We start from the raw sequence: 15,339 nt of genomic DNA on the forward strand, positions 1-15,339 counted from the left end.
ACATGCAACTGAAATGCTTTGATAATTCAGCACTTTTAAAATGCAGTTTAATCCTCCAAAATTACACAACAAACACAGCGTAACAGAGAGTTTGTAATTTAATTATATAATTTAAATAAAAAAAGGTATATAAAAACGTTTAGTATATAATGGTGTATGCGAAACGTACAAAAAACATAAGTATCACAGTTTCGACGATTTTCTGATATATAATTTAAAGCATAAAGCCAAAAACCAGTTAAATACAGAAGGCTAGGCACTCAGAACTACAATAATTTCAGAATATGTTCTCATCCTGAGAGACACAAGTGACAGAAGTCTTGAAAAAGGCATCTTCCAAGTTTTTGTCTGGTTTGCAATGGATAGGAGGTTAGAAGTCTTTCAGCACTTGTGTGAGGCGTCTCATTTTCTCCTCCATTACCCTTTTATTACTCTCGGTTTCCTCAAGCAGCTGGCGCATTTCCTCCTCCACCTGGAGCACCTGTAGTTAAAAATAAATAAAAAATAAATGTTCTTGAGAAAGCGTTTTCCCAGTCAATCATCCAATCCATCAAGACATTAAATTAAAAACAAATCATTGTAGTCAACACTAGCAATATGAACGAAAATACAGCGAATCAGTACATTTACACTGCTGTTTAAAAGTTTGGGATCAGTAAGATTTTTAATTTGTTTTTAAAGAAGATTTTTTTTATGCTCATCAAGGCTGCAGAAAAATCACTAATATTGTAAAATAATATTTTAATGTAAAATGACTGTTTTCTATGTGAATATATTTTGAAATGTAATTTATTCCTGTGATGCAAAGCTGAATTTTCAGCATCATTACTTCAGTCTTCAGTGTCACATGATCCTTCAGAAATCTTTCTAATATGTGACCCTGGACCACAAAACCAGTCATAAGTCACATAGGTATATTTTCAGCAATAGCCTAAAATACATTGTATGGGTCAAAATTATTGATTTTTCTTTGATACCAAAAATCATTATGATATTAAGTAAAGATCATGTTCCATTAAGATATTTTGTAAATTTCCTACCGTAAAGATATCAAGACTTAATTTTTGATAGTAATATGCATTGCTAAGAACTTCATTTAAACAACTTTAAAGGCAATTTTCTCAATATTTAGATTTTTTTGCACCTTCAGATTACAGATTTTTAAATAGTTGTGTCTCGGCCAAATATTGTCCTATCCTAACAAACCTTGTACTGCTTAATATTTTGTTGCAACCTGTGATATTTTTTTCAGAATTCTTAAATAAAATAAAAAGTTAGCATTTATTTAAAATAGATTTTTTTTTTGTAACAATATAAACTTCCATTTAAAAGTTTGTAGTCCGTACATTTTTATTCTTTCTTTTTTTGAAAGAAATTAATACTTTTCACCAAGGATGTGTTAAATTGGTAAAAAGTGATAGCAAATACTTACATTGTTAGAAAAGATTTCTATTTTGAATAAATGCTAACTTTTTACTCAAAGAATCCTTAAAAAGACAGGTTTCAAAAAAATATTAAGCAGCACAACTGTTTTAAACATTAATAATAAATCAGCATATTAGAATGATTTCTAAAGGATCATGTGACACTGAAGATTGGAGTTACGATGTTGAAAATTCAGCTTTGCATCACAGAAATAAATTACATTTTGAAGTATATTAAAATTTTATTATAAAAAATATTTTAAATTTAGGGCTGTCAAATGATTAATCGCGATTAATCGCATACAAAATATGCGTTTGCCATATATATATGTGTGTACTGTTTGTAATTATTATGTATATATAAATACACACAAATTAATGTATATATTTAAGAGAAATATGTTATTTATGTAAAAAAAATATTTTAATTTATATATAATATAAATTATATAAAAATTATAATAAATACAAATATTTGTAAATATTTCTTAAATATATACATGAATGTGTTTGTATTTATAAATACATAATAATTACACACAGTACACACACATATATTAGGCAAACTCAAACTTTTATTTTTTATTTAATTGTGATTAATCGTTTGACAGCCCTATTTAAATTGTAAAAATATTTCACAATATTAAAGTTTTTTCTGTATTTTTGATCAAGCAAATGCAGCCTTAATGAGCATAAGAGAATTCTTTTAAAAAAATATCTTACTTATCCAAAACTTTTGAACAGCAGCGTAAATCAGTACTGACATGATAAGTTTAGTTGCAGTAATACCTTCTGATTAGCTTTTTCTATTTGTTTCTGTTTGTCATTCGCAAGACGAAGTATTTCAGTCTGATGGGAAGCTTGCAGAGATTCCAGTTGTCTACGGAAGGCATCGTCCACACTGTGAAGCTTCTCCACCGCCGCTCTATTTAAAAAAATAATAAATTAAATGTATTCTGCTGTATACTTTATTGGCTAAATTAGGACCTTCTGTCTATTTCATACCGGTGTGCTTGTGAAGCCTTGTCTCTTTCCTCTGTCAGCACTCTCTCCTTAGAATCAAAACCCTCCTTCATTCGCTTCACCTGGCTCTCAAGCCTGTTTAACAGATCTGCCTTTTCCTGCCACTTTTTACTTGAGGCCCTGCAAAAGTAATTTAATTAAAAATATTTCACATATTACTAAGCACCTGTGTGATAGTGTAAGACATCAGCATACACCCTTTCAAACAATGACATATTGTTCCATAAATAGTAAGTTAGGTTTAAAGCATGGAATCATGTGTTATTCCCTACCTGTATGTCTCTTTAACCTCATCAAGCTCCGCCTCCTTATCAAGGAGCTGTTGTTTTAGCTCCTCCTTCCTGAGAGTGAGCTGCTCCACTGTGTCTCTGAGCTCCACTGCAGAGGCCATTTCCTCTTCCAGCTGCTGCTTCAGCTTTCGCTGGTCCTGGACACTCTCGTCACGAAGTTTACGGATCTGCTCATCTCGCTCCAGCAATGCCTACAAGCAATATGTCAGAGAAAAAGGAGCCAGGCAATAAAAACTGACATTATTACACACAATTTTATTTTGTGCTTAATGCACTAAATAAGTAGGAATTTACCTCTTTCAGTTTACGAATAGTCTCTGTCTGGTCATCAACAATTTTAGCTTTAATCCTGAGTGCATCATTGTCTCTCTCGTTCTGCTTCTTCTGCGATTCCAGCTCGGCTAACAAAACCTCAATTCTGGCCTCTAATCGACCACGGTCCTGTGCTAAAGATGCACCTAAACAAATGGACAAATGCAAAAATTAGCTCAAATAAACCAAATCTGTCATACTTTTCAATAAAGTTTTCTTGAAGTTATTGAAGTACCTTGCTGTGCAAGTTCTTGGCCCCAGATCTTCCTCTCTGCCCGTAGTCCGTCTATGACAGACTCTTGAGCAGTAAGCTGGGAGAGCAGCTTGGACTTGTCCTTTTTCAGCAGCTCCACCTGTAGGTTAAGTCGCTTATCGTCTTCTAACCTGGATTCCAATGACTGTACACGGGTCTAGCATGCAAAAACGGAGCATGATGTGATTTATAAAGCACTACTTAGAAAGTGATTGAAATCACATGTGTGATGACTTGATACAAAAATGGTATCAACCAAATCAAGAACTTTTGTGTAATACCTTGAACTCAGCGGCAGCTTCTCGTTTGGTTTTGAGGAGCTCAGCAATGCGTGTTTTCTGTTCTTTCACCATAGCTGTGAGCTCCTGTACCAGAGAGGCTGACTGCTTCTCTTTCTGCTGAGACTGGCTGAGACCTGACTTCACTTCTAGAAGTTCAGCAGATACCTGATCAAAGCCCTCCTTTACCTATAAATCACACACACAGGGTAACCTGTCAGAAAAATCTGGGGGTTTTGTCATTAAAGTTTCTGATTTTAGGCAGTTAACGAAAACTATTGGATATTTTTGTTACTTGACATAAAGCTTAAAATATACACTACCAGTCAAAAGTTTCTGGATAGTAAGATTTTTAATGTTTTGTTTTTTAAAGAAAGTCTCTTTTGCTCATCAAGCCTGAATTTATTTGATCCAAAGTACAGCAAAAGCAGTAAAATTTTGAAATATTTTTACTATTTAAAATAACTGTTTTCTATTTGAATATATTTTAAAATGTACTTTATTCCTGTGATTTCAAAGCTGAATTTTTAGCATCATTACTCCTGTCACATGATCCTTCAGAAATCATTCTAATATTCTGATTTGCAAAAACTTTTATTATTATCATTATGTTGAAAACAGCAGAGTAGAATTTTTTCAGGTTACTTTGATGAATAGAAAAGAAGAACAGTATTTATCTGAAACAGAAATCTTTTGTAACATAAATGTGCTTATTATTACTTTTGATCAATTTAAAGCATCCTTTAAATTCTTTCTACAAAACCTTTTTATTTCAAATAAATGCTGATCTAAATCCTGAAAAAATGTACTCAGCTGTTTTAAATATTGATAATAATAATAATAATAATAATAATAATAATAATAAATGTTTCCTGAACAGCAAATCAACATATAATGATTTCTGAAGAATCATGTGACACTGAAGTCTGGTGTAATGATGCTGAAAACGTATTTTTGATCACAGGAATAAATTACATTTTAAAATATATTCAAATAGAAAGCAGTTATTTTAAATAGTAAAAATATTTCACAATATTACTGCTTTTGCTGTATTTTGAAACAAATAAATGCAGTCTTGGAGAGACCTCTTTAAAAAAAAACATTAAAAATCTTACTGTACAAAAACTTTTGACAGATAGCGTAGATTTAAAAACAAAACTCTGAAATAAGTTTAAATTGAATTACTAAAGTTACTAACAAAAAAATGCAATAAAATAAATTGAAACTATTTAGAAATATAACACATTCACATCAGTACTGTTTTTTTCTTTCTAATTTCTCAGAACTGATATATTTAACTAAAAAAAAAATATATATATTAATAACTGATTTCCTCCACAAGGGGTTCAAATTTAGAATTGATCCAAGCTTAAATGTAAATCATTATGTTTGTATTTTTTTTTTAAATCCTAATTTCAGACTAAAAATGTTCATTCACAATTTAGATTTACCTCAGAAAAACGCTTTGCCTCAATGGTGAGAGCCATGCGAAATTCATCTTCTAGAGCAGCATACTGTCTTCTAGCATCAGAGACCTTCTGTTCCAAATCAGTCTGTTTCTGTGCAAATCTCTGCTCTATCGCCACCACCTCTTTTGCTACAGCCTCCTTAAACTCAGTCCCACCAGGAAGCAGTCGCACTGCAAGCTCTTTCCTGTCCCACAAAATCAAACAGGTGCAAGATAAAACAGTTGAAATTTCCTGTTTGTAAACTGAACCATTTTCAGGCAGTCACTCCTAGTAAGACTAAGAAAACGATCATGGACATGGTGCTTGTGTACCTGTGCATCTCCTCCTTAGACGCCAACAGTTCATGCAACTGCTGCATCTTCTCTTTGTGCTGTCGTGCTGATGCACGGAGTATTTCAACTTCCCTTTTTAAGGCAGATGCTTTATTCTCTAACTCCTGAGTCCTCTTCACCTGAAATAATATACAGTAGCAGGTCATTCACTTTTCCATTCTAAAGAGTGTTTTTCACTTTATAAGTAGATAATTGCTCAAGTAGTGCTTCAGGCTGCTTTCTCATGGCAGCAGTTCAAACACATGCAAAAGGTCAAGTGTAAATATGCCTCTAACTCAATTCAAAGGATTCAAATGTCAAAAAAGAAACTGAATTATGTTGGCAATATAGGCATATGCCTGTATATTTATATGGGAACTGCTTCTCACAGAAATTGCCCTTCAGACGACTACAAGTATTTCAATATCTAAGCATTCTTGTAAGTAGGAATTCTTGACAGGTCAATGAAGATTGGATGTATGGTTCAGACATGAACCAGTGCCACTTTATACAGTATACTGGAGGACTTGCAATGATATTTTGGAGTGCAACTGTTCTACCTCTTCTGCACGCTGCCGGACCCTGAGAGCCTCTGCTTTGGTCATGCTGTCCTCCAGACTGCGCAGCACCCTCTTGTGTTGGTCTTCCCGGTTGTGCACTTGCTCCAGCTGCTCTAACGAAGACTTGTATCTCTCTTCCAACTCCTGCAAACAAGTCTGCAATGCTGCCCGATCAGAGCGCTCTTTTAGCAACAACTCCTTCAACCTAAAGGAACAAGATAGATCAGAGATGCTTTCTCACAATATCTTTGAAAACTCATTTCCTTTCACCAAGCATTCATGTACACCACCATTCAAAAGTTCAGAGTTTTGGAGATTTTGAAGATTTTTTTTTAATTTGTAAATTTGAATTTTTAAATGTAATTTATTCCTGTGATGGCAAAGCTGAATTTTGAAAGTTATTATTATTATCTTGAAGCATATTCCAGAAATTAACTGAATTTTGAAGCACAGTATAAAAAACTTAAATGAGATTTTTGAAAGAGAACATTTTCTCTCTTTTCAAACCCCTATTTAACTGGCAGCATTCCTTCAGTTTTCATCAAGATTGCAAGATGGCAGGCCACTTTACGGTGACTGAAAGCCTGCGATAGGACGTTGTTCAGGTAAAAGCCAAAGGGACCCTTTCAGCCACTGCAAGAGAAGTCGGTCATTCCAAATCTGTGATTTCTCGTATATTGCAGGTTTACAATGACACTAATTCATTCCAGTCCCCCAAAAAGGCTGGTCATCCATGTGAGACAAATGCACTAGAGGACAGGATAATGCAGAGACTATCAATGGGGAATCGGTTCAGCACTGCAGCTGGAATTGCTAGTCAGTTCAGTGCTAAACAGGGTAAAAAATTGTCTCTGTATGTTTAAGACAAGTTGGACTGAAAACTCACTCTGCAGTGACCAAACCTCTTATCAGCAGTATTTACAGATTGTTCTCAAATTTTGATCTCTACTATATATATATATATATATATATATATATATATATAATAGGGCTTAACATTATTGTTTTTGTTCATCAGCCACAGTGGCTACTGGTTTTCCAAAGTTACTATCCACTCAGCATTTTCACTGGCCACAATTTTGTTGTTGGAAAATTACGTTTTGTGTGATTAAAGTTTACATTAATTTTAGATTAAAATTATTTAAATTAAATTATATGAATTTCTTACTGTCTTAATTGTTTAGATTATTCAGAAGTAGGGATGTAACAATATCAAAATCTCACAATACGATAATATTGCAATATGAAGTCCACGATGCAATATTTATTGCAATATTAAAAAAAAAGACAAAGGAAGAATTGGAAAAAAATCAAAATTTAAAAGTTAATTCTTCTATTTACTGCACTTTGAGAGTTCAAAATTAAGAGTTTCAAACCATGTTCTTAACTAAGAAAACTTCAGAAAAGTCAATGAATTGACTTGTACCTGAACTTTAAAGGGGAATCAACCCCTGTTTTAGGAAGCCAAACAAATAAGACTAGAATAATAACAACAACAATGACAGTAATAGCCATATATTGTAAAATAATTGCACTGCAAAATAAATGAAAATTAATATTTCATATACTATTTTTGCTTTACACTACAGTATGGCAATTACAATACTTCTTTCCTAATGTCTACACTTGAAAGCGATATTTTGAATTTGAAGTTCACTGCATTCATTTACTGTGAATGGAGTCGTTCTGAGGTGCTGAAAACACCGGATCACGAGCTGATCGCCTCAAGAATGTGTGCGGTTCGCTTTGAAACGTGCAGCAAAAACAGACTTGGTGAAGGGATTAAGCCATATTGTGCTTTCAGTTTTAGTTTGTTTGACAGATACTGTCAAAGCATAATGGCCCAAAACACAACTTTAAAGACCTTTTATGGTAGAAAATATATGGCAGTTTAAATATATTTTAAAAACAACACTTTTTGCCTGGAAGACCTATCATTTCATATCGTCATGTGACCACGATAATATCAAGACAGTTTTGCTATTCCAATACCACGATATTGATAACACTGTTACATCCCTATTTAAAAGGCACATTAGGTTCTTAAAATACGGTTTTTGCATTGTTCTCAAAACAGCAGACAAGCTTATTGAAAACACACATTCATTCTCTGCCAGTAGATGGCACATTTGGAACGAGAGAATTACAACATTTTCCCCGATAACGGCTGTACACAAAGCAGCGCTGCATTCACCAACGCTAGTTTTTCAACAAACATGCAATCGAAACTTTTCTGAAGCCAGTCGGTTTCCTTCAGAAATGCTTATGTAAAAAACACCCGTGCCGCATTCTGATTTGAAACATGCAACTCATATTTATTCAATGAAATCATAGCCTTTTGAAGTCGAATCTTCACATTAAGCCACATTTGAATTCTTATCTTTCTGTCCCTAAATTTAAGACCTCTTTATTATAATAACGTTTTATAATAACATTTTGTAATAAACACACTACAACTTCTGTTTAATGACAGTTAATACTTTATAATAATTTTTACACTCATCATTTTAATTTACATTCACGCATATTCAGCAGATGAAGAGTTAACGAAACAGATACTGGACTGTGAGGCGAGAGTCATTAACAGCAAAGTGCTGCAGGGGTGGCAATTAGGATTGATTGATGATCTGCAGCAGACATGTGCCTGTCACCACGACTTTAATCTCCATTATAATTACGATTTATCACCAGGTGGAGCGCGTGGGCTATAATATTAGAGCACAATATCAGGGCCGTCATTATGGCACAGAAACTGGCATGCAGGTGGGAAGGCTGAGCTTCATACATCAGGACCCTGCAGTAGGGTCTCTGGAAACTCCTAATAAAATTTAATTATACTCAAGTGTATTCGGATCCAACATTTCAGCTGGAGCTGACACCAATTAGGTGCAATACGTCAAGCAAAACATTCTCTCCAAACACTGGGATGGCTGGAGATTGTTAAGGTGTCCTTGATGGAAGAGAATGTTTGAATGAGTGAGATAATAGATGTTGCAGCTAATTGTGGTCGTTGGTAATATATAAATATATATTACTCTGACTCTCAGCAGTAGAACTCATAATTAAGCTGCTCAATTTCATTCACATTGATTTCAGTGCAAAAGTAATGCCCTCACCTGTCTGTGGTGTGTAAGGCCAAACTTTGCAAGTCCTTTTCCTCGCTGGCTCGAGTCTGCAGGTTCTTGACCTGTTCAGAAAGTCTCTTCGCAGCCTGCTCTGCCTTCCAGCGCCGCTCCCGCTCCTGGTCTCGCTCTTCTACAATTGCCTGCACGTAAACACACGCACATTACTCTTTGCAAATTTACATTTGGCTTGATAAAGAGAAATGTTGGACCTACACAGTGCAGTTTGCATACCCTGTAGGTTTCCTCTTGAGATTGAGCTGGGCTTTTGTTAGGACTGGCTTTAATGCTTTTAGGGCCCTTTTTTACACACTCTACGGTTTCAGTAGACCCAGAGCTTTGGACTGATGTCTTCCTACGGGGGCCAACAGGCTGCTTTGTGGACCTCTGCTTTTGTGTATTTGTCGCACTGCAATGAAGACAAAAGTAATTTTAGACCAGTAAGAGTGGGAGATTCTTCAATATTCAATATGCACTATAAATATATATACATATATATATATATATATATATATATTCATATGAATATTAAAAGTAAATGAAAACAGTAATATTGTAAACTAATACTGCAATTCAAAAGAACTGTTTTCCATTTTTATGTACTTTAAAATGCAGTTTATGCTGAATTTTCAGCAGCTATTTCTTTAGGCTCCAGTGTCATGATCCTTCAGAAATATGCTGATTTTGAGATAGAAATCCTTTATAACATTGTAAATGTCTTTACTGCCACTTTTGATTAATAGTTTTTTTATGTTTCTTGAGCACCAAATCAGCATATTAGAATTTTGTAAGGATCATGTGACACTGAAGACTGAATATGGATGCTGAAAATTCAGCTTTGTTATCACAAAAATAAATTATATTTTTAATTATATTAAAAACAGCAGTTCTTTTAAATGTTAATATTTTTACTGTATTTTTAAGCAAATAAATGCCTTGGTAAGCATATGAAAAGAACATTAAAAAAATTCTAATTGTACCAAATTTTCATAAATATTATAATATATATATATATATATATATATATATATTTTTTTTTTTTTTTTTTTTTTTTTTTACATAATAATGGCAATATATACATGTCAAAGTCAGACATGCCCCTTTGCCAGCTGTGATGCCTGGTTACTGGTTTAAACTTGGCCCAGGTTGTTAAAAGATTTTTGGGTCAGCACACCTTAATAGCTTCAACAATTGATTGCCAATTAAGTTTAGAATACAATGAATTTAGGCCCAGATTATGCACAGATGTAATAGCTGCTAATGGTAGATATTTTAATGAATCGAAAATTCTTTTCTCGAAATTTGAATGAATCGAAGTTTTTTTCTCTATGTATAAACTGTTTATGTAATAAAATATGTTTTCGTAGTTTGCGTTGTCCCTTATCAGTGCAAAATTATCACAAATTAAAAAGGATTCATGCCAATATTGTCCAAAACCCCACTTTTCAAGGGTGTTTCCAAAATTTTGGAGGGCAGTGTATATATATATTTTTATATTATTTTATTATATAATTTTTTTTTAATTAACATAAATCTGCATTAGTGTATGTATTAAAGTACTATTGCTGTAACTTCTCAATAGCAGCTCTCTCTACTGTTCTATGTTATTGCAGCTTAAGTTTTGATTAAGCTAAATGAACTGAACTTGACTATGACAGTGTAATCATTCATGTGTACAAGCTATTTTAAATGGGAGGAGCAGAGACAATTTATAATCTGCCCTGATTACTACACTACTGCAAAGGCTTTGTCTGAAGTGTGGGAGCTTTTCTATGATTCTGAACTTTATTAAGTTAGATTTACAAAAAGACTTCACTGAGGAAGAATGCAGCAAGCAAATATTTTGAAGCCTTTCGAAACAGAATTAAGCCTTGTGCTGGAGCAAAAGATATTATTAATCAAATCCAGGAAACTGTAATGAGATGTGTTTGCGCAACTCAAGTCCAAATTCTCAATAAGCACTTGAAATTCAGTTTGAGACCAAATGCATTTTTAAATATGCATGTGTACAAGTTGCTTCACCAGTCAGATTGTTTGGTTTTGGTGTCCTTGGTCAATTTTTTCCCTGCAGAGCCTCTGGGATGAGCCAGGATTTTGGCATGTCGTTGGTTTTCTTTTCCACTGTCACATTCGCTCTCTGATGTCTGATCAGTGTCTCTTTTTGCTTTATGTACCACGGAAGGTACAGCGCTGTTCATTTTAAAGCCATCCCCTGTAGGAACCTAAGTACAAATATACAGTTTAGAATTATACTATTTCCTAAATTATGGATTGTGTTATTTTTATGAAAAGACTGAATTAATGATAATTAATGATGAAATGATAATTGAAATGTAGTAATCAATTTTCCTTTACCTTCTGAATGAGATGAGAAACTTGCTGCTCTAGTTTTTTAATTCGTTGCTCATTTTCTTGATTTGCTGCAGTTGGTTTTTCGCCTCGTTGTCGAAACTGGGTCAGGACTTCATCAATCCGTGGAGTAGTGAGAGGAGCATCTGACTTTGGCTTCATAGCAAAGAAATACACTGAACATAAACATGTCTCACAAGCACCTCAAGATGATTCAAATGTCATTCTAAGTCTAAAAGCAAATAAATGACTGCGGAGAATAAACAGTAAAATAAATAGTATCATAAAACAGTTTACCAATTCTCCATTAACACTAGCATCTGATGAAATCAGAAATTCAAGGAAGTCCTCAAGACCAGGAATATCCATAGGACTGTCCTCTGCTAAAGGAGATGCATTTCCCAGGCGATCTACTCCATCTAGGGTAGTGACTTGATGCAGAAACTGAAGAACCATCTCTCTGTAGCCTACAAACAGAGGAAGAACAAACTGAAAAAAACGTGCCAACTATTTATATCTTATATGTGACAAAACCAGTCAATTTTTAAAACTGAAATAAGCTTTCCACTGATGTATGGTTTGTTAGGATAGGACCATATTTGGCTGAGATACAACTATTTGAAAATCTGGAACCTGAGGGTGCCAAAAAATCAAAATATTGAGAAAATTGCCTTTAAAGTTGTCCACATGAAGTTCTTAGCAATGAATATTACTAATCAAAAATTAAGTTTTGATATATTTACTGTAGGAAATCTACAAAATATCTGCATGAAACATGATCTTTACTTAATATTCTAAAGATCTAAAATCGATCATTTTGACCCATACAAATGGCTATTGCTGCAAATATACCCGTGCTACTTACAACTGGTTTTGTGGTCCAGTGCACATTTATTTTTTTTGTCCCTTTTAGACTATTCCAGATTTTCCACACCAGTTTCATTACATGTTTGTCAGTAAAAAAAGAAGTCTTAATTTTCCTTCAGGCCTTTTTCCTACAAACCTGGCAGTGAGCAGACTGGATTCTGTGCGCCGTCCTGGCTAAGGGTAACATTTTTCAGATTCTGCAGTCCCACCATGCACTGCAGCACATGGTTCATGCTATCCAAACGATTGCTATGGAGCTGCAGGTACTTTAGTTTGTACTCTGCTCCATGAAGATACAAGAGACCTAAAAGCACAGAATAGAAAGTAAATATACAGTTGTCCAGTTGTGATCTACTGTACACTACGATTCATAAGCTTGGGGTTCAATAAGATAATAATAAAGTAAATAAAAAAAATAAATACTTGAATACAGCAGGGATGCATTAGTTAAAAGTGATAAAATACTTTTTTTTTTTTTTACATGTTCTACACTACCAGTCAAAAGATTTTTTATATATTTTTTAAAGTATTTAGCATTTATTTGATTCAAAGTACAGCATAAATTTTGAAATATTTTTTACCATTTAAAATAATTTGAATATATTTTAAAATGTAATTTACTCCTGTGATCAAAGCTACATTTTTATCATCATTACTCCAGTCTTCAGAGTCACATGATCCTTCAGAAATCATTCTAATATGTTGATTTGTTGTTCAAGAAACATTTTTTTTAATTATTATTATTACTATCAATATTTAAAACAGTTGAGTACATGTTTTTTTCAGGATTCTTTGATGAACAGAAAGATCCAAAGATCGGAAATTATCTGAAATAAAAAGCTTTTGTAACACAGTACACTATACCATTCAAAAACTTGGAATTAGTACATTTTTACAGAATTACAGAAATTATTACTTTTATTTAGTAAGGGTGCTTTAAACTGAATAAACAAAATTAAAAGTGATGATAAAGATATTTATAATGTTACAAAAGATGTCTATTTCAGATAAATGCTGCTTTTCTAAACTTTCTTGTCATCAAAGAAACCTCAAAAATTCTACTCAGCTGTTTTCAACATAATAATAATAATAAATGTTTTTTGAGCAGCAAATCAGAATATTAGAATGATACTGTGTTAAAATAAATGCTGCCCCTTTGAACCCACTCATCAACAAATCATCAAAAACGTGTATTACGGTTTTCACAAAAAAAAACATATATATATATACATATATGTACATACATGCTGCTGAAAATTCAGCTTTACCTTCACAGGAATAAATTACATTTGAAAAATATATTGCAATAGAAATAGTTCTATTATAGTCAATATAGTTAAATATGTCAAAATATATTTTTTAAATGTAATAATATTTAACAATATTACTTTTCTATTTCTAACTAAATAAATGCAGCTTTTGTAAACATAAGAGGCTTCTTAAAAAAAAAAAAAATACAAACCCCAGACTTTTGAATGGTAGTGTATATTTCTGATCTTAAATGTCAAACAATTTAGAGAGCTAACTACTAGAATGAACACATTTAATGGTAATACAATATAGCCTACCAGTTAGGTCATTTATTTGATTGTAGGCCAAATTCAGTTTTGTGAGGTTTGTTAGTCCATTAAGTCCTGAAGAAAATCCATGTATTGACAGATTACAAACCAAAAACAACCAATTACAAGTAATAACAGGAAGGAACTGTTTAAGATAAAATTCAAACCATTCATGATTTAACTTTAGCATTAAATTATACTACAGGGCATTACAAACATTTGCCACATTTTCTGCCTAAAAACTGTGTGCTTTACCTTCTACTTTCGTGATTAAGTTGCAGGACAGGTTTAAGGTGCGCAGTGAGGACAGGGAAGCCAATCCCTCTATACGACAGATGTGGTTGGATGACAGGTCCAGATGTCTGATGTGCCACGCTGTCGTCAAGCCCTCAATCTTAGTGAGGCGATTACAGTGAAGATTCACAGATGAAATACTGGGATTCAGTGGGACCTCTTGCAGACTAAAAAGAAATATCTTCAGTTAAGTCACAATCTACTGTACTTAAAATACAAGACAGCCTGTTAACAGGCACTTCTGATGTAAAACTGGACTATGAGTTAAACTCACCTTGAAATATCTTTATCAATTAGACAGAGCTCTCCAACAGCCATGACCTGCTACAGACACACTGAGAACAAGTTTCTGTCTTTATATATAGACCATTTCGTTAGATGTAAACAACACTGGTCCAGAAGTGCTTCCTGTTTTTTTTTTTTGTTTTGTTTTTTTTTATTTCACATACACAATATACATCTTAAAGGTGCTAATGTAACATTTTCATCCAGTCAAATGTTATGTTGGTTGTATTTTTTTGTGATGTTTGTGTAAAGTAAAAAAAAAAAAAGAAACAGGAAGTGTATCGGGACCAGTATGTTTACATCTAGCGAAATGGTCTATAAGCAATAACCCACAGACCCCAATCGATCAACAATCGATGATAGGGATACATTAACCACAACATAACGTGTTACGGTTTCACACAGCTAGGCGTTTATTTACATTACAAAAACGATTAAAGCTTAATCGAAATAACTGTTTACACTGAGTATTTTCATTCTGATAATGAGAATTAAGACGACGAACTGACAGAAGTTACGTTTTAGACACCGGCTGACCGACAGTTCAGCACTTGACAACACAACACATGACGTAAACAAAGCAGTTGTATTATGTATCGCATAATTTGTGTTAATAACAGCCCATTTCTCCTAATAAAAGGTGTGCAGTGCTGCCAGGGTTGTATAAAACTATTGCTAAGTAAAGCTTTAATACAAGTTTCATTTAAAATACAAGTGATGTGACGTTAGTTTTAACGTCAGTTCTTTTGTTAGCCTCGGTTTATTTTTGTTGGCTTCACGATATCTTCATATGTCTTTATACTATAAATAATATGTATAAAAACCGTGTTTTTTAATTACCTACCTGGCTTGTGGTAAACTTCAACTGCCTGCGAAGGATTCAAAGATATCCATTGTATTTTACCGCTGCAGAAATTAAAAGTCCCGCTTACTAATTCCTACT

At 33.4% G+C, this 15,339-nt stretch overlaps 1 protein-coding gene across 4 annotated transcripts; it reads right to left on the reverse strand.

Moving 5' to 3' along the window:
* Positions 1 to 42: 42 nt before the first annotated feature.
* Positions 43 to 15,324, reverse strand: lrrcc1 (leucine rich repeat and coiled-coil centrosomal protein 1). 4 transcript variants are annotated; one of them, XM_051123873.1, is made up of 20 exons: positions 15,241 to 15,324; positions 14,386 to 14,446; positions 14,073 to 14,278; positions 13,827 to 13,892; positions 12,395 to 12,562; positions 11,689 to 11,858; positions 11,398 to 11,547; positions 11,065 to 11,264; positions 9,277 to 9,451; positions 9,037 to 9,185; positions 5,921 to 6,125; positions 5,361 to 5,500; positions 5,032 to 5,233; positions 3,584 to 3,769; positions 3,285 to 3,459; positions 3,032 to 3,195; positions 2,720 to 2,928; positions 2,430 to 2,567; positions 2,214 to 2,349; positions 43 to 481 (listed from the first exon to the last, which is right to left on the reverse strand). In XM_051123873.1, exons 2-20 carry the CDS (start codon positions 14,427 to 14,429, stop codon positions 371 to 373), a joined length of 2,994 nt encoding a protein of 997 aa, XP_050979830.1. In that variant the 5' UTR covers positions 14,430 to 14,446; positions 15,241 to 15,324; the 3' UTR covers positions 43 to 370. The 4 variants fall into 4 exon arrangements, with proteins under 4 accessions (XP_050979830.1, XP_050979839.1, XP_050979845.1 ...); XM_051123882.1 differs by having other exon boundaries at positions 14,386 to 14,432; positions 15,241 to 15,303; XM_051123888.1 differs by lacking the exon at positions 13,827 to 13,892.
* Positions 15,325 to 15,339: the final 15 nt, after the last annotated feature.

The sequence above is a fragment of the Labeo rohita genome, chromosome 2 (assembly GCF_022985175.1).
Source record: "Labeo rohita strain BAU-BD-2019 chromosome 2, IGBB_LRoh.1.0, whole genome shotgun sequence".
NCBI lineage: Eukaryota > Metazoa > Chordata > Actinopteri > Cypriniformes > Cyprinidae > Labeo > Labeo rohita.